Source organism: Aethalodelphis obliquidens, unplaced genomic scaffold (assembly GCF_003676395.1).
Source record: "Aethalodelphis obliquidens isolate GAN/ISIS:26980383/991018 unplaced genomic scaffold, ASM367639v1 scaffold13, whole genome shotgun sequence".
NCBI classification, from domain to species: domain Eukaryota; kingdom Metazoa; phylum Chordata; class Mammalia; order Artiodactyla; family Delphinidae; genus Aethalodelphis; species Aethalodelphis obliquidens.
The window spans coordinates 1,248,955-1,276,688 of NW_020837957.1; the positions used below are offsets into that span (position 1 = coordinate 1,248,955).

General features: G+C 40.4%; 1 protein-coding gene across 2 annotated transcripts in view; it reads left to right on the forward strand.

Annotated features, from left to right (window-relative positions):
• Positions 1 to 17,016: 17,016 nt before the first annotated feature.
• PGM1 (phosphoglucomutase 1) overlaps positions 17,017 to 27,734 on the forward strand; it is a 58,302-nt gene continuing 47,584 nt past the window's right edge. Inside the window, exon 1 of one of the 2 annotated variants that reach the window (XM_027113975.1) lies at positions 17,017 to 17,665. In XM_027113975.1, coding sequence (XP_026969776.1) covers positions 17,420 to 17,665 — 246 coding nt within the window. In that variant the 5' untranslated portion in view covers positions 17,017 to 17,419. The remainder of the gene's footprint in view (positions 17,666 to 27,734) is intronic. The other variant, XM_027113976.1, reaches the window with a different exon arrangement.

A 27,734-nucleotide genomic window follows, 5' to 3' on the forward strand; every position in this document is an offset into this window, starting at 1 on the left:
CCGTGTGCCCTGCATTGGCAGGCGGATTCTTAACCACTGCACCACCAGGGAATCCCTCTGTGTGGTTCTAATTCCATATTAGCATAATTGTTATACAATAAATTTGACCTTTTGCGGGGGAGGAGGTGAGGTTATGTATTTCTATTGACTTAACACATGTATAGATTCATTTGACTACCACTGCAATCAGGATCCAGAGCAGTTCCCTCACCAATAAATTCCCTTGTCACATCCTCCTCTCCTCCTAGCTCCATACTCCCAGCTCCTGGCAATCCCTGATCTGTTTTCCATCACTATGGTTTTCTCTTTTTGAGAATGTCATATAAATGGGATCATGTATCAACCTTTTGAGACTGAATTTTTTCACTCAGCATAATGCCTTTGAGAATTATCCAAATTGGTGTATCAATAGTTTGTTCCTTTTACTGCTGAGTAGTTTTTCATCATAAAGATTTACACAATTTGTTTATTCATTCATCTGCTAGGTTGTTTCCAGTTTTTGGCAATATTAACAGAGCTGCTGTAACATTCAAGTATAGGTTCCTACGTGAACATAAGTTTTCATTTCTGTAGGGTAGATACCCGAACGTGAGATTACTGGATCATATGTTTAAGTGTATGTTTGACTTTTAAGAACTGTTTCAGTGTTTTCCAGAGTGGCTGTACCAGTTTGCATTTCTACCTGCAATGTATGAGAGTTCCAGTTGTTCTGCATCCTTGTTAGCACTTAGTTTGTCGGTATTTTTTATTTTAGTCATTCTAATAGATATGCAGTGTTATCTCATAGTGGTTTTAATTTGCATTCCCCTAACGGCCAATGATATTGAGCAACTTTTCATATGCTTCTTTACTATCTGTATATATCCTCTTCAGTGAGGTATCTCTTTAAGTCTTTTGCCCATTTTAAATTGGGTTGTTTTCTTACTGTTGAGTTTTGGGATTTTTTTTTTGTAATTATGTAAATTTTTTTTGAATTTTATTTATTTTTTATACAGCAGGTTCTTATTAGTCATCAATTTTATACACATCAGTGTATACACGTCGATCCCAATTTCCCAATTCATCACACCACCACCACCACCACACCCCCGGGGCTTTCCCCCCTTGGTGTTCATACGTTTGTTCTCTACATCTGTGTCTCAATTTCTGCCCTGAAAACCGGTTCATCTGTACCATTTTTCTAGGTTCCACATATATGCGTTAATATACGGTATTTGTTTTTCTCTTTCTGACTTACTTCACTCTGTATGACAGTCTCTAGATCCATCCACGTCTCTACAAATGACCCAATTTCATTCCTTTTTATGGCTGAGTAATATTCCACTGTATATATGTACCACATCTTCTTCATCCATTCAACTGTTGATGGGCATTTAGGTTGCTTCCATGACCTGGCTATTGTAAATAGTGCTGCAATGAACATTGGAGTGCATGTGTCTTTTTGAATTATGGTTTTCTCTGGGTATATGCCTAGTAGTGGGATTGCTGGGTCATATGGTAATTCTATTTTTAGTTTTTTAAGGAACCTCCATACTGTTCTTCATAGTGGCTGTATCAATTTACATTCCCACCAACAGTGCAAGAGGGTTCCCTTTGCTCCACACCCTCTCCAGCATTTGTTGTTTGTAGATTTTCAGATGATACCCATTCTAACTGGTGTGAGGTGATACCTCACTGTAGTTTTGATTTGCAGTTCTCTAATAATTAGTGATGTTTTCATGTGCTTCTTGGCCATCTATATGTCCTCTCTGGAGAAATGTCTATTTAGGTCTTCTGCCCATTTTTTAATTGGGTTGTTTGTTTTTTTAATATTGAGGTGCATGAGCTGTTTATATATTTTGGAGATTAATCCTTTGTCCGTTGATTCTTTTGCAAATATTTTTTTCCCATTCTGAGGGTTGTCTTTTCGTCTTGTTTGTAGATTCCTTTGCTTTGCAAAAGCTTTTAAGTTTCATTAGGTCCAATTTGTTTATTTTTGTTTTTATTTCCATTACTCTAGGAGGTGGATCAAAAAAGATCTTGCTGTGATTTATGTCAAAGGGTGTTCTTCCTATATTTTCCTCTAAGAGTTTTATAGTGTCCAGTCTTACATTTAGACTGGACATTTTGAGTTTATTTTTGTGTATGGTGTTAGGGAGTGCTCTAATTTCATTCTTTTACATGTAGCTGTCCAGTTTTCCCAGCACCACTTATTGAAGAGACTGTCTTTTCTCCATTGTATATCCTTGCCTCTTTTGTCATAGATCAGTTGACCATAGGTGCATGGGTTTATCTCTGGCTTTCTATCCTATTCCAGTGATCTATATTTGTTTTTGTGCCAGTACCATATTGCCTTGATTACTGTAGCTTTGTAGTATAGTCTGAAGTCAGGGAGTCTGATTCCTCCAGCTCCGTTTTTTTCCCTCAAGACTGATTTGGCTTTTTGGGGTCTTTTGTGTCTCCATACAGATTTTACGATTTTTTGTTCTAGTTCTGAAAAAAATGCCATTAGTAATTTGAAAGTGATTGCTTTGGGTAGTATAGTCATTTTCACAATATTGATTCTTCCAATTCAAGAACATGGAATATCTCTCCATCTGTTGGTATCACCTTTAATTTCTTTCAACAGTGTCTTATAGTTTTCTGCATACAGGTCTTTTGTCTCCCTAGGTGGGTTTATTCCTAGGTATTTTATTCTTTTTGTTTCAATGGTAAATGGGAGTGTTTCCTTAATTTCTCCTTCAGATTTTTCATCATTAGTGTATAGGAATGCAAGAGATTTCTGTGCATTAACTTTGTATCCTGCAACTTTACCAAATTTATTGATTAGCTCTAGTAGTTTTCTGGTAGCATCTTTAGGATTCTCTATGTATAGTATCATGTCATCTGCAAACAGTGACACTTTTACTTCTTCTTTTCCAATGTGTATTCCTTTTATTTCTTTTTCTTCTCTGATTGCTGTGGCTAAGACTTCCAAAACTATGTTGAATAACAGTGATGAGAGTGGACATCCTTGTCTTGTTCCTGATCTTAGAGGAAATGCTTTCAGTTTTTCACCATTCAGAATGATGTTTGCTGTGGGTTTGTCGTATATGGCCTTTAGTATTTGAGGTAGGTTCCCTCTATGCCCACTTTCTGGAGTGTTTTTATCATAAATGGGTGTTGAATTTTGTCAGAAGCTTTTTCTGCATCTATTGAGATGATCATATGATTTTTATCCTTCAATTTGTTAATATGGTGTATCACACTGATTGATTTGCATATATTGAAGAATCTTTGCATCCCTGGGATAAATCCCACTTGATCATGGTGTATGATCCTTTTAATGTGTTGTTGGATTCTGTTTGCTTGTATTTTGTTGATGATTTTTGCATCTATATTCATCAGTGATATTGGTCTGAAGTTTTCTTTTTTTGTAGTATCTTTGTCTGGTTTTGGTATCAGGGTGATGGTGGCCTCAAAGAATGAGTTTGGCAGTGTGCCTTCCTCTGCAATCTTTTGGAAGAGTTTGAGAAGGATGGGTGTTAGCTCTTCTCTAAGTGTTTGATAGAACTCATCTGTGAAGCCATCTGGTCCTGGACTTTTGTTTGTTGGAAGATTTTTAATCACACTTTCAGTTTCATTACTTGTGATTGGTCTGTTCATATTTTCTTTTCTTTTTCTATTTTTTGTATTTCCTGGTTCAGTCTTGGAAGGTTATAGCTTTCTAAGAATTTGTCCATTTCTTCCAGGTTGTCCATTTTATTGGCATATAGTTGTTTGTAGTAATCTCTTATAATCCTTTGTATTTCTGCAGTGTCAGTTGTGATTTCTTCTTTTTCATTTCTAATTTTATTGAGTCCTCTCCCTCTTTTTCTTGATGAGCCTGGCTAATGGTTTATCAATTTGTTTATCTTCTGAAAGAACCAGCTTTCAGTTTCACTGATCTTTGCTATTGTTTTCTTTGTTTCTATTTCATTTATTTCTGCTCTGATCTTTATGATTTTTTTCCTTCTGCTAACTTTGGGTTTTGTTTGTTCTTCTTGCTCTAGTTCCTTTAGGTGTAATGTTAGATTGTTAATTTGAGATTTTTCTTGTTTCTTGAGGTAGGCTTGTATAGCTATAAACGTCCCTCTTAGAACTGCTTTTGCTGCATCCCATAGGTTTTGGATTGTCGTGTTTTCATTATCATTTGTCTCTAGGTATTTTTTGATAGCATCTTTGATTTCTTCAGTGATCTCTTGGTTATTTAGTAATGTATTGTTTAGCCTCCATGTGTTTGTGCTTTTTACGTTTTTTTCCCTGTCATTGATTTCTAATCTCATAGCATTGTGTTCAGAAAAGATGCTTGATATGATTTTAATTTTCTTAAATTTACTGAGGCTTGATTTGTGACCCAAGGTGTGATCTATCCTGGAGAATGTTCCATGTGCACTTGAAAAGAAAGAGTAATCTGCTGTTTTTGGATGGAATGCACTATAAATATCAATTAAATCCTTCTGGTCTATTGTGTCATTTAAAGCTTGTGTTTCCTTATTAATTTTCTGTTTGGATGAGCTGTCCATTGGTGTAAGTGAGGTGTTAAAGTCCCCCACTATTGTGTTACTGTCAATTTCCTCTTTTAGAGCTGTTAGCAGTTGCCTTATGTATTGAGGTGCTCCTATGTTGGGTGCATATATATTTATAATTGTTATATCTTCTTGGATTGATCCCTTGATCATTATGTAGTGTCCTTCCTTGTCTCTTGTAACATTCTTTATTTTAAAGTCTGTTTTATCTGATATGAGTATTGCTACTCCAGCTTTCTTTTGATTTCCATTTGCATGGAATATCTTTTTCCATCCCCTCACTTTCAGTCTGTATGTGTCCCTAGGTCTGAAGTGGGTCTCTTGTAGACAGCATATATATAGGTCTTGTTTTTGTATCCATTCAGCAAGCCTGTGTCTTTTGGTTGGAGCATTTAATCCATTCACGTTTAAGGTATTTATTGATATGTATGTTCCTATGACCATTTTCTTAATTGTTTTGGGTTTGTTTTTGTAGGTCCTTTTCTTCTCTTGTGTTTCCCACTTAGAGAAGCTCCTTTAGCATTTGTTGTAGAGCTGGTTTGGTGGTGCTGAATTCTCTTAGCTTTTGCTTGTCTGTAAAGCTTTTGATTTCTCCATTGAATCTGAATGAGATCCTTGCTGGGTAGAATAATCTTGGTTGTAGGTTCTTCCCTTTCATCACTTTAAGTATATCATGTCACTCCCTTCTGGCTTGTAGAGTTTCTGCTAAGAAATCAGCTGTTAACCTTATAGGAGTTCCCTTGTATGTTATTTGTCGCTTTTCCCTCGCTGCTTTCTATAATTTTTCTTTGTCTCTAATTTTTGCCAATTTGATTACTATGTGTCTCGGTGTGTTTGTCCTTGGGTTTATCCTGTATGGGACTCTCTGTACTTCCTGGACTTGGGTCGCTATTTCCTTCCCCATGTTAGGGAAGTTTTCAACTATAATCTCTTTAAATATTTCTCGGGTCCTTTCTGTCTCTCTTCTCCTTCTGGGACCTCTATAATGCAAATGTTGTTGCATTTAATGTTGTCCCAGGGGTCTCTTAGACTGTCTTCATTTCTTTTCATTCTTTTTTCTTTATTCTGTTCCACAGCAGTGAATTCCACTATTCTGTCTTCAAGGTCACTTATCTGTTCTTCTGCCTCAGTTATTCTGCTATTGATTCCTTTTAGAGCATTTTAAATTTCATTTATTGTGTTGTTAATATCTGTTTGTTTGTTCTTTAATTTTTCTAGATCTTTTTTAAACATTTCTTGCGTCTTCTCGATCTTTGCCTCCATTCTTTTTCTGAGGTCCTGGATCATCTTCACTATCATTATTCTGAAATCTTTTTCTGGAAGGTTGCCTATCTCCACTTCATTTAGTTGTTTTTCTGGGGTTTTATCTTGTTCCTTCATCTGATACATAGCCCTCTGCCTTTTCATCTTGTGTATCTTTCTGTGAATGTGTTTTTTGTTCCACAGGCTGCAGGACTGTAGTTCTTCTTGCTTCTTCTGTCTTCCCTCTGATCTGCTAGTGTTGGAGGGTCTCCTGCAGAGGCGGGGCAGGGCTGTGTGTTACCATGAGGACAAGGACAGCAGCAGCAGAAGTTCTGGGAAGTACTCCTTGGTGTGAGCCCTCCCAGGGTCTGTCATTAGCCCTACCAAAGAGCCTGGGTAGGCCAAGTTTTGGGATTCTTTATAAATTCTGGTACATCTTTTGTTGGAGATGTGATTTGAAAATATTGTCTCTAGGCTATAGTTTGTCTTTTCATTCTCTCAATTGTGTCATATGGAGAGCAAGTGTTTAACTTTGATTAACTCCAATTCATCAGTTTTTCCTTTAATGGATCATGCATTTGGTGTCAAATTTAAGAAGTTGTTGCCTAACCCCAAGTCACAAAGATTTCCTTTTGTTCTAAAAATTTTATAGTTTTACTTTGTACATTTATATCTATGATCTTTTTTCCCCCATTTTAATTAAATATTTGACTTAGCTCTTTATTTTTTTGTGTGTGATCTATTTTGAATTAATTTTTGTGTGTGCTGTAAGGTTTAGGTTGAGGTTCATTTTTCTTTTTTTCCATATGGATTTCAATTATCCTGGCACCATTCGCTGAAAAGATTATTCTTTCTCCGTTAAATTGCTCTTTTATTTCTGGACTCTATTCTGTTCCATTGATCTGTCTGGAGTTCCCCTAACCAATACTACACTGTCTTGTTAGTGTAGCTTTATATATAGGAAGCCTTTTAATCAGATAATGTGATTCCTCCAATTTTATTGTGCTTTTCCAAAGTCATCTAGTTTCTTTACCTTTCTAAAGAAATTTTAGGACTAGTCTACAAAACGTTTATATATCTACAAAAAGTTTTGCTGGAATTTTGATTGATATTGTGTTAAATGTATTGATCATTTGGGGCAACTGACATGTTTATTATGTTGATGCTTCCAATCCATGAACATGGCATAACTCTTCATTTATTTAGGCTTTCTTTTATTTATTTCATAAGCATTTTATAGTTTTTAGCATACAAATCCTATACATTCTTTATTAGATTTGCATCTAAGTATTTTATTTTTATGAGCTATTGTAAATCTATTTTTTAAAATTTCAGTTTAAACAGTTGTACATTGCTAGTATATAAAAATATGATTGATTTTTGTGTATTGGTCTTATATCCTGAGGCTCTTGCTAAACTAATATATTAGTCCTAGGAGTTTTTTGTTTGTAGATTTCTTAGGATTTTTTTCATAGAAAAACATGTCATCTGCAATAAGGACACTTTCATTTCTTTCTTTTCAATCTGTATGCCTTTTCTTTTTTCTTTCTTTATTGTATTGGCTAAGACTTCCATAATTATGTTAAATAAGTATGATAAAAGTGGATATCCTTACCTTGCTCCCAGTCTTAGGGAATAAAGCGTTTATTCCTACACCATTAATGCAATGTTAGCTGAAAATATTTTTGTAGAAGCCCTTTATTAGGTTTGGGAAGTTTCCTTCTATTCCTAGTTTGCTGAGAGTTTTTATCAGGATCCTGAATTCTGTGAAATATTTTTTCTGCATCATCCTATGGTTTTTCTTCTTTAGACTGTTAATATAGTGAATTACACTGATTGATTTTCAAATATTGAATCACCCTTTCATTCTCAGGATAAACCCCACTTGGTTGTGATACATTATTCTTTTTATATATTGTGGATTCAATTGACTAGTATATTACTGAGCATATTTTTGACTATGTATATGAGGGATATTGGTCTGTAGTTTTCTTGATTTGTAATGTCTTTGTCTGGTTTGGGTATCAGAGCTATGCTGGCTTCATAAAATGAGTCTGGAATGTTCACTCCTCTTATTTTCTGGGAGAGATTGTAGGGAACTGGTGTTATTTCTTCTTTAAATATTTGAATTTGCCATTAAAACCATCTGGGTGTGGAGATTTTTCGAGGTTTAATTATTAATTCAATTTTTTTTAACAGTTATGGGACCATTCTGTTTATCTTTTTCATCTCGGGTGGGGGGTAGTTGGTAGTTTGTGGGTTTTGAGGAATTGGTCCATTTTATCAGAGTTGTCAAATTTATGCACATAGAGTTTTTAAAAATTGTTTATGGGGTCTGTGGTGATATCCCCTTTTTAATTCCTAATATTAGTAAAATGTGTCTTCTTTGCCACTGGCTGCAGGTTTATCGATTTTATTGATCTTTTCAAAGAGCCAACTTTAAGTTTCATTAATTTTTCCCTATTTTTATGTTTTCAATCTCATTGAAATCTGTCTTATGTTTATCATTTTCTTCTTTCTGCTTGCCTTGGGTTTATTTGTTCTTTTTCTATTTTGTTAAGGTAAAAGCTTAGGTTATTGATTTGGGACCTTTCTACTCTAATACTAGCTTTAAAAATCAATACTTTTTTTTGTGGCTCATGCTTTTTTCTTGTATTTTATTAATTTGTATACATGTCTGTACTCTCCTATTTTAAATGCCTTGAGTACAAGAATCTTATCTTACATGACAAATCTGGGCCTACCTAAGTATCTTGTACTATATGTTTAGTAAGTATTTCATAGAAGCCTTGAATGGAAGGATGGATGGATGAAAGGAGAGTTAGTGAAGACAATGAATATAAATTATTTCAAAGATATCTTCGATATTAAGAAAATATACAGCAGGAGCTACAGGAGTCAGGAGTGTCAACGGAAGGAAACAAAACAATTCACTCTGAGGAAAAATTGCTAAAGCAAATCTAAGCTACTTCTGATAGGGAGTATTCAGAATCTCAGTGTGGTATACAGAACACTCACAGTATGTTATGTTCAATTCTACATAGTGGATGAAACAGAGACTCTGTTTCCTAGACAATTCAACAAAATATTTTAATTTGTTAGATAATTTAAGCAAAACAATAATTTGGAAATAATTACATCCATGATTTTCTCAATTCCTTTTTTATTTGTGATATACCTGACATACTTTCCTCTGTTGTTAATTCATTGGTAGAGCCTCAGGCTAGCCTTCTTTTCTTATTCTGTCTCTTGCTGACCACCTGAAGTCACACTTTAGGCCTCTAGAGAATCAGGCCATGAGTTTCTTGTCTAGACTTCTCCATAAAGTTAAAGCATCTGTGTTAGTTTCCTATGGTTGTTGTAACAAATTACCACAAATTTGGTGGCTTAATACAACATAAATTTTCTCCCACAGTTTTGGAGGCCAGAAGTCCAAAATCAGTAACACTGAGCAAAATCAAGTTGTCATCAGGCTGTGCTCTTTCCAGAGGTTCTAGAGGAGAAAGCATTTCTTGCCTTTTCCAGCTTTTGGTGGCTGCTGGCATTCCTTGGTGTGTGGCTGCATCACTCCAAGTTCTGCCTTTATGGTCATATTGTTTCTCCTCTTCTGTAGTCAAAATCTCCCTCCTTCTCCCACTTGTAAGGACACTTGTGATTGCATTTAGAGCCTGCCTGATTAATCCAAGATAATCTCCCATCTCAAGATTCTTAATTATACCTGCAAAGTCCTTTTTTTGCCAAAAAAGATAACATTCATGGGTATCTTTTGGGGGGGCATTAGTTAGCCTACCATAGCATCTTGATTTCTTAATCGAGAACACTGATGAGGGCTTCCCTGGTGGCGCAGTGGTTGAGAGTCCGCCTGCTGACGCAGGGGACACGGGTTCGTGCCCCGGTCTGCGAAGATCCCACATGCCGCAGAGCTGCTGGGCCCGTGAGTAATGGCCTCTGAGCCTGCGCATCCGGAGCCTGTGCTCCGCAATGGGAGAGGCCACAACAGTGAGAGGCCCGTGTACCGCAAAAAAAAAAAAAAGAACACTGATGAAATGGGATAACAGAAGACATTCATTATCTCTTTAAAAATGTCTTTCATAATCTGTATTTTAAAAAGCTTATCTTTTTGTCATTTATATTATTAATATTTGCATATCAAATATTCATATAAATTAATTCCGACTGATATCCTTTATAGTAGATTCCAAAAATGAATTCTAAGGGAAAAGTCCAATTTATCATATATCCATCTTTTTCACATAAAACTTCATGAATAACCATCTGACACTGAAACATGAGTGCAGAAACTATTATTATTTTGGCAAGGAACAAACAATTTCAGAATCGCTGACTACAGATATCCATTAAGTTTTATTCAAATAAGTTTTAAGCACCTGAATAACTTACAGGTGCAGATAGAATAGATATTGAATGGTTTTATACTACTTACACATGTAGGAACAAGTCATTTCAGCAAATTATAAATAGATCAAAATTTAACATAATGAACTAAATCTACAGCCACAAAGAACCTATGATTTAGGTTTAACAAAAGAACAAAAATGACATTTGCAGTGTTGTTCAGTAATAATTTGTATGGGGATATGGAATCATCAATTAGTTATTTGACAGCTACAAATAATTGAAAATTCTTGTAAAGATTACCTACGACTTACGTATTCCATCAGATTTCTCATAATTGAGAGACCTCCTTACAGGCCTAGTAGAACACTTGGGTAGGAGAGAGATTTGGGTGACCATTCTAGGCCTAAACTGGAGACCATTCCGATATTCCTCAATATATACTGCTCTGCTATCACTTGACACCACCAGATAGGAAATTGAGTGCACAAAAATAATGAGTTGTTTTGTTTTTAACTACAATATGATACACGTTTTTATTGTATGCCATATAGGGTCTTTCTAAGGCCTTGTCTACATGCTGTTAATTACTTTTCAGTGTTTTTTATTTTGATAATCAGTTTCTGTATTAGTCATATAACCAGTGTTAAATGGCTAATGCCACTAGATCACCCACTTCACCACCCAGTGTTTCCACTATAAATTCCATACATGTCTTTTTCATTATAAAATGCGTACCATCTGCAATTTGTTGAAGTCATCAAAGATTGATATCCTATGGTAAACACATTTCTTTAAATCATTATAGTTGGAATGCAAATGATGATTTGTGGGCTTCCCTGGTGGCGCAGTGGTTGAGAGTCCGCCTGCTGATGCAGGGGACACGGGTTCGTGCCCCGGTCCGGGAAGATCCCACATGCCGCGGAGTGGCTGGGCCCGTGAGCCATGGCCGCTGAGTCTGTGCGTCCAGAGCCTGTGCTCCGCAACAGGAGAGGCCATAACAGTGAGAGGCCCGCGTACCGCAAAAAAAAAAAAAAAACACACAAAAACAAAAACAACAAATGATGATTTGTGAAGGGTGAAGGTAAAGCTGCTTTAATGAACACTGTATTTGGAAATGGGATTTGACCAAGCATTATATACTTATCTAGCAACGACTTAACCTACCTTCCATTTATACACACTTGTATATGTAGATAGAGAAATCATTCAACTCTTTCACAAAATCGCCCACTGCTTGTCCCTCGACCTAGATCAAACTTAACAAAATTCTGGATAATTTGGTTTATAGGAAGGCTCCTAAATGGCATATTAATAACTTACGTAAAAAGCAAATCTTCCTTGCCTTTGAATGTAACCTAATAGGTTTGAACTCAGGTTTATGGAAGGCTGGATAACATACAGAAGAAACACATTTAAATCTTCCTGCTAGGTCAATGTTCCTAAAGAAGTTGTTTTTCAAAGGTAGAAAAGCCTAACTTTTTCACACTGCAGTTCTTGGCCTTTAAATGTTGGCGTTTCTCAGAGCTTGGTGTTGGACTCTCTTTTTTTTTTTTCTGTACTCTATATTCTCTCCCTGGGTGATCTCATTCACTCTCATGTTTTCAAATGCCATCTATATGCTAACGGGTTATAAGTTCATATCACTTGGCCAAGTCTCTTTTCTAAGCTCTAGACCTCTATATCTAACACATTATTCTATAACTCCTCTTGGATGCATGACAGGCACCTCAGACCTTACATATCTAAAACAGAATTCATGATTATACTGCACTACCCTCCAACCCCACATTTCTTTTAATAGTCCCAGTCCCAGATTGCCAGGAGATACCACTCCTTTTCACTTACCCTATACATACAGTCTATCAGCAAGTTCTGTTGACTCTACTTTCTGAAAATATCTTGAGTCCATTCACTCCTATATATCTCCTTTGATTTCAACCTAGTACAATCCACTATAGTTTTCCACTTGCCTATTTGGTTTCACTTCATGCACTTTCTTTCATTCATACACACAGGAGCCAGAGTGATCTCTTAAAAATGCTATTATGATCATAGTATTCCTCTGCTTAAAACCCTTTTGGCATGCTACAATAGGATGAACCTTGAAGACATTATGCTAAGTGAAATAAGCCAGACACAAAAGGACAAGTGTTGTACGATTCCACATATATGAGAATAGAATAGTTAAATTCATAGAGACAAAGTAGAATGGTGGTTCCCAAGTGCTGAGAGAGGGAGGAATGAGAGGCTATTATTTAAGTGGTACAGTGGTTCAGTTTGGGGTGATGAAAAGGTTCTGGAGATAGTGGTAATGGTTGCACAATGAATGTATTTAATGCCACTGAACGTACTTAAAAATGGTTAAAGTGGTAATTTTTATATTATGTATATTCTACCACAATTAAAAAAAACCTTTTGGTTGCTCATTGCTATTATGATAAAGATCCTAATGTTTGACACCATCCAGAAGGCCTGACATGATTAGACCCTCTACCCCTCAGTTTCTATGCTACAGTTACACTGATTGCTCTTTAAATCCTCGATGGCACAAATTTTCCTTCTTACTTCAAACCTGCCCCCTTAACATTCCTTCTCATGGAGTGAAATGTTCTTTCCTCCCTTTTCACCTGGCCAACTACTGCTCATCCTTCCAGTCCTCAGCTTGTACATCAGCTCCTCCAGGATATTTTCCCTGACTGCTCCAATGATAGATCCTCCTATTTACATTTTAAAGCACCACTATGTATTTGTAGCACTTATCACAGTTATGATTTGTTATTCAGTATTTGTCTCCTCTAACATATGGAAAACTCCGTGGGATCAGGGACCATTCTGACTTGTTCACCTAACACCTTTTAAAGAGCTGGTGCTTAGTAGCAGTTCAAAACGTATTTGTAGAATGAATGAACCAATACATGAATGAATGAATGCCATCTAAAGGATAACTCATTAATGAAATAACATGAGAATTACCATTTAAAAGAGGTAATAAAAAGAAAAAATGTGTTTTTATTATTATAAAAACAATACAAATTCCCTATAGAAATTCCCTATGGAATACAAATTCCCTATGGAAGATACAAATACAAATTCCCTATGGAAGATCCTGATAAAACATAAAGGAATATATAAGAATTACCCTATCCCACAACCCAGAAGTAATCATTGTTATATATGTTGATCTATTTCCTTTTAGTCCTTTGCATGTATGTGTTTCTAAAAGAAAGAAATGAAAACACTCAAGTAGGATAATACTATATACACAATTTTGTTTCTTTTACGTTACACTATTTACTTAAGCCCATAATATAAGTAATGCCGAGTTAGAATATCTTTTTTTTTTTTTTTTTTTTTTTTTTGCGGTACACGGGCCTCTCACTGTTGTGGCCTCTCCCGTTGCGGAGCACAGGCTCCGGACGCGCAGGCTCAGCGGCCATGGCTCACGGGCCCAGCTGCTCCGCGGCATGTGGGATCTTCCCGGACCGGGGCACGAACCCGCGTCCCCTGCATCGGCAGGCGGACTCTCAACCACTGTGCCACCAGGGAAGCCCTAGAATATCTTTTGATAAATCTTTGATAGCATCTTGGATTTTTATTAGGATTAATTAGTGAAAGTAGATACATTGTATGAACATGAAAAAATATGAATCAGAAAAAAGATGAAAGGGGCACATATCTCACTATAATCTAACTGCAAGGAAGACAACTTACTTTTTCTATAACAACTTAATGTTTTCTAAACTCCATTCTGCTCAGGTGGCAGAGACTTAGATTTCTATGAGTAGATACAAATCTTAGTCCACAGAGTTAAGTGTTCAGGAAATAATATTTATTTCTCTAGAATTCATCTTGATTTCTATTTCATTTGCCTGAGATAATCCATCTGGGACTATCATTAGGTACAGTTAGCTTATATGGCACCAAACATTGGGGAAGAATACCTGGCCTCTGATACCAAATGTCTTTGGAGGCACACAATCATCCTGTCGGATTCTTGACCATTTGTCCACACTGCCAAGAATTCTCATTTCTATTTGTATGGGCACTTCAGGTCCAATGGCTTCTTTTCCCACTTCACTTGCCACCCAGGAGGGAACAGGAATCATTCTGCTGCTTTTCTCAATACTAAAACTTGGAAATCTGTAAGTCAGTTTTTGAGTGCAGGTAGAATATTCGAACATGATGGGATATAACTTCCATGATTGTTACATTATGTGGCAAAATGGAGGTTATCCAGGTATTCTGATCTAATCACACAAGCCCTTTACAAAGCAGTAGTTTTCTCTGGCTGATGGTTGAAGAGGGAGTCAGAGATTGCAGCCATGAGAAGGACTCACTGTAGGTGGCCTCTAGGAGCAGAGAGTGGAGCCTGGCTGACAGCCACCAAAGAAACAAGGACCTCAGACATACAACTGCAGGGAAATGGATCCTGCAACAATTTGAATGAACTTGGAAGCAGATTCTTCCCAGAGCCTCCAGGTAAGAGCCCAGCCTAGCCAATACCTCGATTTCAGCCTTGTTGTACAGGTACTATGAACATTCAACCCAGCCAAACCACCCCCCGCAAGACATCTGACCTGTAGAACTGTGATAATAAATGGGCGTTAAGTTGCTGACTCTGTGGTAATGTGTTACACAGCAAGACAAATAATATAAGGGGATTACATAAAAGCATGATTACCAGGAGGAGGGGATCGTGGGGACCACCATCTACAGGAGCCCAGTCAAGATCCGCAGAACCACCCAGTTAACTCATAAAATCATGGGCAATGAGAATAAATGGTGATTGTCTAAGTTTAAGAGTGGTTTGTTATATAGCTAAAGCTAATTGTTACAACTTCTGAGGTGAGAGAAGTATGGAACAAGTCCTCTGAAATGAAAAGCCCCATCCTAGTTCCAAAGATAGGGAAGAATAGAGAAAGAGCATGAGATCTGAAGTTGAGCCCACCACTTTATAATAACGAGTTACCATTTACTGAGCAGCTATCAGTACTGTGCGAGGAGCTCTATGTTCAGTATGTCATTTAATCCATACAACTCTGAGAGGTTCGTATTTCTAAGATGCAGTGATTCTATGCTATATTTTCATTTTGTGGAGTCAGGTAACCTTGATTACATTCACCATTCTATTCTCAATCTTCTAGTCTATAAAATGAGTTTGATTATACTACTTAATTCACAAGATGATACTACTCTATAAGCATCATGCTGCTTTACTTACATCAGCTGATTATGATTGAATCTGTTTGGATCAGAACATGGCTAGTTTCTAAAGGGTCTCAGGTGAGTCTACTGTGTATGCATGATTGAGAACTAGGGACATACAAAACCCCATTAATTCTTGCAGAAATTCTCTAAGATAGGTTTTGTGTCCATTTTATAGTAAAGAAACATATGCCCACAGATATTAACTAGCTTTCCCTGGTTAACGCATCTTGTAAATGACACATTTCTCAAGCAGAGGAGACAACCACTCTCACCAAATCAAGGGAGATGCTGAACCTAAAAGACAGAAGATTCCTACTTAACAATCGAGCCTCTTTCATTGACTCTGTATCCTCCAACCCTCTGTGGCCACCTCAGTTCTTTTTGATCTCTTCACCAATTCTGAACTACATAAATAACTGGTGGTAGTAACACTCAGCCTTACCGTGTATTTGTACATATGTTTATCAACGCTTCCCCATACATTTCCTAGTTCTCAAACCTGGTGACATGCAGGCAAATCATGGTAAGAGCCCTGGCTTGGGAGCCACATCCACCTGAGTTGGCCTCCTGCATATACTTATCTCTGTGGCCTTGACTAGTTTTTATTCCCTCCCTCCCTCCCTCCCTCCCTCCCTTCCTTCCTTCCTTCCTTCCTTCGGTACGCGAGCCTCTTACTGTTGTGGCCTCTCCCGTTGCAGAGCACAGGCTCCGGACGCGCAGGCTCAGCGGCCATGGCTCACGAGCCCAGCCGCTCCGCGGCATGTGGGATCTTCGCAGACCGGGTCACGAACCCGTGTCCCCTGCATCGGCAGGCGACTCTCAACCACTGTGCCACCAGGGAAGCCCCCATTTTATTTTTTGAATCTCAGTTTTGTGAGCATGAAATAGGGGAAAAAATAAAACCTGTACTTTAGAAACGTTATACTCAGTAAACATTATATTCAATAATTACCTATTAGTACACCCACCCTAACCAAATGAAGTGTGGGCCATCAGTAAACAGGTGGAAAGTAGTAGGTTGAATTAGACCTTTGAATTAGACACAAATACCCTAATATTTAGAGAATAGAAAAAATGAGTCAAAATCTAGCTAAGGCTGACACTTCCATCCCTCAGAACGTGTTTCCGGAAAGTTATTTACACATGAAACTCCAGCTTAACCACAGGAAATGTTGTACAGATCTTCTTCCACTTAGGGTTACCTCCTGATAAACCCACCGTTAGGTGAAACTATCATAAGGGGAAAACGCATTTAATACACCTAACCTAGCAAACACTGTAGCTCAGCTTAGCTTACCTATAAGAGTACTTACTTTACCCTGCAGTTGGGCCAATTCATCTAACACAAAGCCTATTTTATACTAAAGTGTTGAATGTCTCATGCAATTTATTGAATACTGTACTGAAAGTGAAAAACAGAATGGTTGTATGGATACAGAGTGGTTCCACGTGTATTGGTTGTTTACCCTCCTGATCAAGTGGCTGACTGGGAGCTGGGGCTGGGTTTGCTGTCACAGCTCAGCATCTCCAGTGTACAGAGTACCTACTGCATATTGCTAGCCCAGGAAAAGATCAAAAATCAAAATTAGAAGTATGGCTTCTACTGAATGCTTATTGCTTTCGCACCATCATAAAGCGGAAAAATCCTAAGTTGGAACCTTCCCAAGTCTTCTAAGTCCGGCTGTCCCTACTCTATTTTTCCCACTCTGCCTCAAGTCCTTGCCCTGTGACCCGGTCCCTACCCCAAGCTCTGCTCTTCCACTTATGGGAGGAGTTCCGGATTTCATTTTACAGCGGATGGGTTTACGAGGGGAGGGTAAATCAGAGAGGCTCCACCCATCACACTGGTGGCCTAGGGGTGGGCGCACCCCATTCCCCTCCCTCTCGGACCTGCAAGGAGGTGGGCTGGCCGCGAAGGGAGGGCCCTGTCCCCTGTCCCTTTAAGGAGGAGGGACGAGCACCGCTGAGAGAGCCTGCATTGCCCCGACCCGTCAGCGGCCTCACCACACAGCAGCTGCAGCCACAACTCCGGTCGCCCCTCGCTTAGCAGAGTCCGCTCGGGCCCCAGGAAGCTAGTCGCCACCATGGTGAAGATCGTGACCGTTAAGACCAAGGCGTACCAAGACCAGAAGCCGGGCACGAGCGGGCTGCGGAAGCGGGTGAAGGTGTTTCAGAGCAGCGCCAACTATGCCGAGAATTTCATCCAGAGTATCATCTCCACCGTGGAGACGGCAAAGCGGCAGGAGGCCACCCTGGTGGTGGGCGGTGACGGCAGGTTCTACATGAAGGAGGCTATCCAGCTCATCGTCCGCATCGCCGCCGCCAACGGGGTAAGGGACGCGCCCGCTCCTCGGTCGCCCCCGTCGCCCGCCCGCCTTCTGCCTCACTCTTGCGGGGCCACTTCCGCGCGCGCCGCTTCAGTCTCCACCCCCACAATTCTCTGCGCTCGCTCTTCCTGGCCTAGCGGGCCGGACAGAGGTGGCCCAGGGCCGGACAGTGGCTACGGGGCGCCGCAGAGCTGCTCTTCTGCCAGCTCCTCCCATCCCTCGTCGCCCCCCCGCCCCCGCGGGCGGGGAGGCGCGAGGCGAAGGGCAGGGCTTGACCTTGGGAGGCCCGCCCCTCCGCCTCCTGCACCTCCCTTCTCTCTCCTCCTCCCTCCCTCCCCTCCCCCCGCCGCCGTCCAGGCCTCTGACCTTTACGTTAACCTTTTCTGCCGGTGAAGATGCAGTTACCGAGCAGAGTGCAGTCGCCTTAACCGGGAAAGGTTAGAGGCCGCCGTCTTGCTCAGAACCCCTTTGCATCCCGCCGGGTTGCCTGCTATTCTCGTCCGGGACTGGCGCTTCCCGCTGGCTGCGAGGTCAAGGCTTTGGGCACCCGCCCCGCTGGTGGTCAAACGCTCAGTTCTGAGGAGGCGGTCGCAAAGTCCCTTTCCCCGTCCCCTAAGTTTGCTGGGACGGAGCTTCTGCCTCTGCCCTGGAGAGGCCTGGTTGCTGGGGGGGCAGGCTTTTGAAAACGGTAGTCTTTGCTCGGTGTTGCTACTGGATCTGTTCCACCGAGGGGGCTGGAGCTGAATTTCCATTAGAACAGAAACCACCTACCCAAGGGCGCTCTTGTGTAAGCAGTCGTGGCAGGCCAGGAAATTAACGCAATACCTTGGTTCTGCCACCACAGCTAAGGAACGTTAAATGAGTTAATGGGGCAGGTCCGCTTAGGTGCAACCTTGAAGTAGACTTTTCAGTCAACCTGACACGTTTGCGAAAATGCGGCTTTATAAAATAGGTAAATTGGGGTAATTGTTTACTCTTATAAAAAAGTTTTCTAACGAGTTTTTTTTTAAAGTTTTCTTTTTTCTTTATATATTTAACATAAGATTTGACTTACACTCACCTCTTCTGGAACTCAGTAATATTTAGTAATATTTTTATCCATTTTAGCAGTACTTTATTCCTCTTATTAACATATTGAGTGCCATTTTGCCAAGCCCTGTGAAAAGTGCTTCCCTGCAGTATCTCATTTATCCTCCTGTAGCCTTATGAGGTAGATGCTATTATGGGCATCTTCAAGATGCCAATTAGAAAACTGAAACTTAGGCAGGTTCAACAGGAACTCTAATGGCAGCACTGAGAATCTAGTATACACCTGCTAGTTCCAAGGACTTGAACAGTTTCTGGGAATGAAGAGACCCTGAGTCTAAAGATATATTTTCCAGCTGTCTCTCAAATCTAAACTGGGAACAATCTACATCTGCCTCTCTGGGTCAAACGTTTATAAGCATCGGTGAGAGAAGATTGTCTGGATTTGTTTTCTTTATAATCCTGAGTTTTCAGACAACCTCACATTCCCTTGAAAGAAGAACGAAGAACGAACAAGACCTGTATCCCAGTACAGCTCTTGTTCATTTCCCTGTTATCACCTGTGTTGAATTTGCATTTCTTCAGCAAATACTGAGCCTATACTATGTCAGAGAAATGGGTGGAATAAAAAGATGATTTAGAAGCAAGATTTGTCCTTAAGGGGCTTACAGCCTAGTGGGAATTTAAGGGGTCCAACTGGAAAACTGTCCATTTGAGAGTAGTGTGGGGTGAAAGAAAAGAATTGGTTAAGACTAAAAATATATGTTCTTAAAACCTCTTCACCCTATTGCTTCTACCCTGTTGCTTTCCCCGCCCCCTTTTAGCCAATCTTTGTAAAGGTTGTGTGCATTCACCATCACAGATTTCTTAACTCCCGTTCACTCACCGCCTTACTGCAGTCTGGCTTCTGTTTATTCCACCACTCCACTGACGTTGCTCTTGCCAAGGTTACTGATGACTTTCTGGTTGCTAAATCCATTGCACACTGTTTAGGCCTTATCTTATCTGACCTGCCTGTTGCATTTGGCACTGCTGACTTCGTACTCATTAAAAATTCTCATTCCCTTGCCTTGGTCACTGTCTCCCGATTCTACTCACACTTTTTGAGAGTTCCTTCATGGACTGCTTACTCGACCCACATCCTAGCTATTCCCTAGGTTTCCATCCTCAGCTCCCTGTTCTCTGATTTGATTCTCTCTCTCTCTCATCCCTCACCAGGGATTTAAATATGCTGCTCTTTCTCTTCTGGTGCAATCCAGATAGCATCTTCAGAAAGCGTTTCCCGGCAGCCCCTGTCTGCCACTCTTCTCCCTTAACTGACCTTTCCCCATAGATACCGCTAGAATAGATGAAATTGTCAGTTTACATGTGACACTCCCTCGTACCTAAGGCAATGCAGCATTCAATGAATCCTTGTTCTGTTGCCCTGAATTATGAAGTATATGGAAAATACTTCAAGTATATTCCAGCACTTAAAGCCAGCATATAGTTTATGACCCATACATTTATTCTCATTAAACATTTATTATGTGCTTACTTCTTATCAGTCATTGCACTTAGTACTTGGGATATAATACATTCCTGCCCTCAGTAAGTACATAGCCTAGAAGGGGAGGTAGACAGGAATAAGCAGACAGCACAGTGTGTTAGGTGTTGTGAGGGAGTTATGTGCCAGATGCTGAAGGGACAAGAGCATGGCAGGCTGTACTTGGGCGCGGAAGGGGAAGCGAAAAAGTTTTCACAGAGGGGTGGTAGCAGGATTGAGGCTTACAGGATGAGTTGGAGTTTCTAAGATGGATTTGTTGGGGGAGGAATTCTAGGCAGAAAGAATAAAAATCATAGGAGTTGGGGACAGTTCTCTTGGGCAAGTTATTCAATTTCTGATCCTTTTTCCCCCTTGTCTGTGAAGACAGGAAATGATAATATGCACGCAGTGAGGCTCTTGTGAGGATTAAATGAAACAACATATTTAAAAGTGCCTGGCAGCCCCTTTTCACCTGGAAACTGTTTGAATGACACTTGTAGGGAAACCTCAGGATGAGCCTGAGGGCAGGACTTTCTGTTATCAATGTTCTGCTAATATAGGGATACTAAGTTAATCATACCCAGCCTGAGGCACATATTAATGCCCACACCCCATAGATCTCAGCGTTGTCTCCTACCTTCCTCTTACCCTCCATGGCCCCAACCAAAATAGAGTGATACCTTGTTAGTCAGAACCCAATTGGGTACAAGTGACAAAAACTTAGATTAGCCCAAGCGAAAAAGGAGGGAATTTGGGATACCTTCCAAATGCTCATTTACTGCTTAAAGCTTTACCCAGACTGGAGAGGGGGAAGGGTAAGCTGGGACGAAGTGAGAGAATGGCATTGACATATACACACTACCAAATGTAAAACGGATAGCTAGTGGGAAGCAGCCGCATAGCACAGGGAGATCAGCTTTGTGACCACCTAGAGGGGTGGGATAGGGAGGGTGGGAGGGAGACACAAGAGGGAGGCGATATGGGGATATATGTATACATATAGCTGATTCACTTTGTTATAAAGCAGAAACTAACACAACAATGTAGAGCAATTATACTCCAATAAAGATGTTAAAAAAAAAAAACCTTTACCCAGACTGAGAGTGTCCTCAGCCACTCCCTGCGGGAATCTAGTATTTGGAACACAGTCCTGGCATATCTGTGTTTGCTACTGTGTAACATCTCTTGCATTCCAGGAACAGAGGGGGCAATTCCCAGTCTCTTTTCCTGACTCTGTGAGTGTGGGCCAGGGACGCCTGAAATGTTTGCTGTAGTGAGAAAATAAAGCAGTATGTGTGGAAGTATCTCGTAAAATATAAAACATGAGGGGTTTTTAGTGTGGTTGCTTCCTGTAGAGCGTGAAACAATAGAGTTGGAGGATGGGGCTCTCTCCAACTAGCCTCTTCAACCTACTTCTTCAACGTGCTCTACTCTCTCACATCTGGTTCCACCTGGAGCGTTCTTCTCGCCCCTTCACCTTCAGGTCTGGGTTTAGTTGGCACTTCTCTGCTCCCAATCCCTGAATCAGGTGCACCACTTTTCTGCTCTCGTAGCCTGTCTTGCTCACCTCCATAACAGCGCTGACTGCATCTTATAGTGGTTGTTGGGTTGCTTGTCTGTAACCCACCTGGCCTCCAACACAAACCTTCTTGACTGTAGGTCTCAAGTGGATGAAGCCTGGGCTTGTCTTGTTCTCTGCTTTATCCCAGGAGACCATTCAGATGAACTGCGAGTTCATCTTGAGCTCCCGCCAGTGTTTGTGGTCCTCACGCTGGTTGGTTTGGCCCCAGAATGGCTACTCACCCTGCTGATTAAGCCCGTGGGACTCACACAATGTAGTGACCATTTCAGCTCACTCTTTAGCAACACAGGTGTTTGTAAGCATATTAGAGCTCAGTATAAGAGACTAATATTTGGGCTTCCCTGGTGGCACAGTGGTTGAGAGTCCGCCTGCCGATGCAGGGGACGCGGGTTCGTGCCCCGGTCCGGGAGGATCCCACATGCCGCGGAGCGGCTGGGCCCGTGAGCCATTGCCGCTGAGCCTGCGCGTCCGGAGCCTGTGCTCCACAACGGGAGTGGCCAGAACAGTGAGAGGCCCCGAGTACCGCAAAAAAAAAAAAAAAAAAAAGACTAATATTTATTCAGAATCAAATCCTTACCCCCAGATCCTACCATGTGGTGACTCAGGAGGAAAGTTACCCCAAATCCTACCCCCAAATCCTTATCCCCAAATCCTACCAGGCAGTGTGACCTGGGAGGAAAGTACTCCTTGGGCAGAATCATTCACACTCAACAGCAGGCAAAAACAGATTCATGTGTCAGTTGCCAAAATGAGCCGTACGGTATAATCTGTAGGAAAACAGGATCTCACCCTCCCTGTATGCCACTAACAGCAGTTTAAAAGGAAGAGGCCAAACTTAACCCTGGGAAGATTTTTATAATGTATGGATAGTCATATCAACCCTGGGGTGGTGGAAATTGATATTTCCCAATATCATTCTGGGGCCCTCTTGCAATCTCACATGACTCTTTTGTATATTAAAAGCTCTGAAAGTCCTACTTAACATTGCCCAATCCAGTTTTCCCAAGCTTTTAAGTAAGATATAACAATCCCTGAAACTTGCTTTGGGATATACTTATTTATGGAAACGATCAACTGGATGAAATATCAGAAGACCAGAGTCCTGATTCCAGCTCCACCATTTCTAGCAGGTTGGACAAGTCAACCAAGTCTTTCTGTACCACCACCTACCTGTCACGTTTCTTCTTTTCAGAAACACTCTGGGGCACTCATGAAGAGGAAAAAGGGAAGAAATTGTTTCCAGTACGAAAACGTAGTGTTCAAAGTGTTTCAGCCTCATTGGCCTGAGCTGATTGACATTCCTCACTGTATTTATTCAGGGCTTCATTCATCTTTTCTATCTTGTGCCTCAGGGACTCATCTGAGTGGTGACTGGGATAAGCATTGGGAAGGGAGACTTCCAACAGTTGAAGTTAAAAAAGCAACAAAACCCTGAGGCAAAGGCAGCCCCTTTTCACCCTTTCCAAACATCCCCCCCACCCCTAGGGCTACCCCGTTTGTGGTCCATCCCGTTTGAGGACACCAGGTAAGAAAACTCTTCTCCAAATTCTCCCAACTGAAGGTAAGCCCTCGATTACTTGGCACACTTAGGAGCCATTTAAAATTTTTTTTTTATTTTTTAATTTGTGTGTGTGTGTGTGTGTGTGTGTGTGTGTGTGTGTTTTCACATCTTTATTGGAGTATAAATGCTTTACAATGTCGTGTTAGTTTCTGCTGTATAACAGAGTGAATCAGCTGTATGCATACGTATATCCCCATATCTCCTCCCTCTCGCATCTCCCTCCCACCTTCCCTATCCCATCCCTCTAGGGGGTCACAAAGCACCGAGCTGATCTCCCTGTGTTATCCCTGTGCTATGTGGCTGCTTCCCACTAGCCATCCACTTTACATTTGGTAGTGTATATACGTCAGTGCTTCAGTAGCCATTTTTAAAAGATGATTCCCCACTTTAACCACAGCTCCAATGGCCACAGAATGACTGGGTATGTCTGTGTCAAGTTCAAGGAAATTTAAGGGAGAATGAATGGATCATAGAAACTTGCCTGCTTAACTTTCTTAGAGGTGTAGCCCACTCAAATCATTCTTCTGAAAGCTTTTCTGAAGTCTGAAGGGGTCCAGAATACATCACTGTGGCATAAAAACTATTTCGAGCTGAAGGCCTTTGAGAATAGGCATTTTTCTGAACCCCTTTCTCTGCCTAAAAGCAGAGCCTCCTCAGTTGTCATAAATCCCGTCCCTGGGAGAGAGTTTATGGAAACCAAGGAAAATTGACTCAGCATCACACCGAAACAGACATTATCACAAAATTATAAAATCCCCTACCCATTCCTTTAAGGCCCCGTTTATCTTTCCTAAAAGTCCTTTGTTTCTCCAACACTGATAACCACAGTGAAAGTTCTCACCTAGATGGAGTTTAGAAGCCTGAAAACATTAGCTTTTATTTTTTGGCCTCTATGCTTTGTCCCTCCCCTGATTTCTCTGTCACTGATGGTCACTTTAAGACAGTAGGAAAAGCTAGGCTGGGTAAGAAGACAGTATCCTTAATGGGTTATTTGCTGGTAGGCTAGTTCCCACTGTGTGGCAGAGAATCCCAGGAAAGATTTAAGCCTTTTCTGCTACACCTGCTGCTTCATGGGTAGCTGCTTTAGCGTAGGTATACAAATGATCTTCATCTCAACTCTGCAGTGTACAAATTACTGGACTTGGGCAACATGGTGTACAAGCCACAAAGAAAACTTTCCTTAGCAGAACCATCACCTCCATTTCTGCTTGCAGGATGCCTAGTCCTTGCCTGAGCTCCTCTCTGTATTGTGGCAAGAAGCAGCCAACAAACACTCCTGTTCTGAATTCTCCTAACCATTTGCCTAGAGCTACAGGTTTGGTTGGCCCGTGGTCTGCCTTCCAGGGTAGTGGTGGTAAAAATTTTGCCATGGCCATAAAAAGTATGCCAATGCTGCATACTTTAGATTCTGTTTTGGTACAGAACACCAAATTTTATCATTAGTTAAAACGTAGGTTTTGGCTGCTATAGCAGAGTTCTAAAATAAGTTACTTAAAATAAAAGTTCATAGTAATAGGTTCAAGAGTATTACCCTTTCTGTAATAGACTGGGTGTGGGCAGTCCAGGCCTAGGGTCGGGGCTCCACTGTGTCAGAGGATGCATGTTTTTCTTTTGTTGCTCAGCCTTCCCCAGTGAATTGCCCTTATCTGCATAGTCCAACGTGGCTGCCTACCACCATATGGTCATTCCAGCCAACAGGAAGGGGAGAAAGAGGGAGGAAGGCACACCTTTCTCAGAGGCTGCATGTAATCGATTTCACTCCTGTTCCATTGGCTGAAACTTAGGCTAAGGCCTCCTCAAGCAGCAAGGGAGGCTGGGAAATACAGGTATGCCTCATTTTATTGCACTTTGCTTTTTTGCACTTCACGGATACTGTATTTTTTGCAAATTGAAGATTTGTGGCAACTCTGTGACGAGTTTTTTTCCAGCAACATTTGCTCATTTCGTGTCTTTGTGTCAAATTTTGGTAATTCTCGCAATATTTCCAACTTTTTCATCATTATTATATTTGTTATGTGATCAATGATCTTTGAAGTTGCTAGTGCAAAAAGATGATAACTCACTGAAGGCTCAGATGATGCTTAACATTTTATTTTACCAATAAAATATTTTAAAATTAAGGTATATACAATTTTTTTAGACATGATGCTATTGTACACTAAACAGACTGCAGAATAATGTAAACATAATTTTTATATGCACTGAGAAGCCAAAAAATTCGTATGACTTGCTTTATTGTGATATTCACTTTATTGCAGTTGTCTGGAACTGCAATATCTCTGAGGTATGCCTATATCGATGTTATTCTGGGTACTATGTGTTAGGCTAAATATTGGGGGTGTCAGTCTAAATGAAGGGGAGTATTAATCTTGGGGAATACCCCACAGTCCTCATTATCATAAACATGCTTTCCAAATTTAGTGAAAACCACTCAGTCATTTTCAAGTGATAGATTTACAGAGGGAACATAAAGACCTAATTTTATATCGGTACCTAGATTTTTTTAAAAGACCTTGACTATCATTTATTCCAACTACAGGCTTAGAAAGGAACCTAGGCAACAATCATTCTCATTGTGGAGGACTTTTAAAATAAAACTATTTTATTGAGATATAATTCACACACTACACAATTTATCCATTTAAAGTGTACAACTCAGTATTTTTTAGTGTATTTACAGAGTTATGCAACCATCACCACAATCTGATTTTAAAATATTTCCATCACCCTAAAAGAAGCCCTGTGCATTAACAGTCAATCCTTCTTGCTCCCCTACACCTTCAGCCCTAAGCAGCCACTAACTCTACCTTAGGCCTCTATAAATTTGTATGGGTGGATTTTACACAGACTGAATGTCCAGTTTTGCTTGCCAGGCAGAAGAAATTATATTTGGCAGGCGAAGCCCTGGGAACGTGAGAAGCAAAGGCAAAGGGTCCGCCTCCAGAACAGGGATTAGTGTCCTGTGCTTCTGTGCACATTGTCCGAGCATTGGAGATACAGGATCAAAATAATGTCCTCATTCTCAAGGAACCTCTAGTTGAAGGAGGTAGATTGACACAAAAACAGACAATCACCACTAAGTTTTATAAGTGCTAATACCTGAGGGAAAAGAGATGGCTGTGGACGCTCAGAGCCGGGATGCCTGCCCCAGCTTGAGGCGGGGGTTATGTGTGGGAGGGGGTAGTGTGTCCAACGAAGACTTTCTGCAGGAGATGAGTCTATTTTTCTCAGCACACTCCTTGTCCAAAGCCAACCAGGCTGTCAAAAAAAGGAGGAGAAATTTCTCCAGGAGAATAGCTTCTTCATTTTCATGAGTGTAAGCAATCAGATTTCTTTTTTTTACAAACATATTTGAACTTATATATCCAAATTAGTATTGTACCCTGCCAAGTCACCACTCTGGGAACCATACACTTATTCCAGTGATGCATCTAGTGCTCAAAGCATTTTGAAACTCCTCTACGGGAACTATTTTTCAGCTAGTCGGTTTATGGGTCACCTAGGGGAACCAGTCACATTATTTTATAGTCATGCCTCATTTTTCACCTAAAATGATGTAACGAGATTTGATTACCCACTTTATTCATTAGACATGGCTCCAACCAATTTTCTTCTCTTTCCAAAGTTCACATCTATTCTCAAAGGATGAAATTTGTTAAGACTGAAGACTTTCAAAGAAAGTACCACAGACGGTAAAAACAGCTGCCTGAAAAAGAGTTCCAGAAATGTTAGTGCAATGTCAGCATTGTTTGAATACATACGTTGCTACCCAGGGTGTTTTGAAGGAGATAATATTAATTTAGATGAAAATACTCTGGTATAACTGTTGAAAATGAGTTACATTTTATACTGTTCAAGCACACTGCCCTGTTGAGAAGGTCTTAGAAGACAGTTCATGCTGAGGGAGATTCTGGCATTCTGCTTTCCTTCTGCAGTCTACCGCAGTGGGCTGGGGATCCAGTTCTCGTCCATCCTGGTAAGCATCTCAACATGCTTTGGTGCATTTAGAAATTGTACACAGTAGAAAGTTTTGTGAAAGCCCAAGTAGACAAAATGACCCTGACCTTGGAAGGCAGTACTATCAGCTCAAAGCCACAAAAACCAGAAACCTAGATGTTAGGCCTGTGTCCACCTCAACTCTGAGAGATCATCCCATGATTGCAAAGAGGCCAGAAAATGGAGCTGGGTTGGCATAACTGGGTGGGGATGGGGAAAGATCTTTTGCTTTGGTAATAAAACTATTATGTCACGCTGCCCCATGGGGACTTTGAAAGAAATGCGTTCTGTGGAGCCAAATGAAATCCATTTAAAAATGAAGCAAAAGGGAAATAAGCGTAGGAAACTCAGATGGAATTGGGAGTGAGGTTGCCTCCTGTCA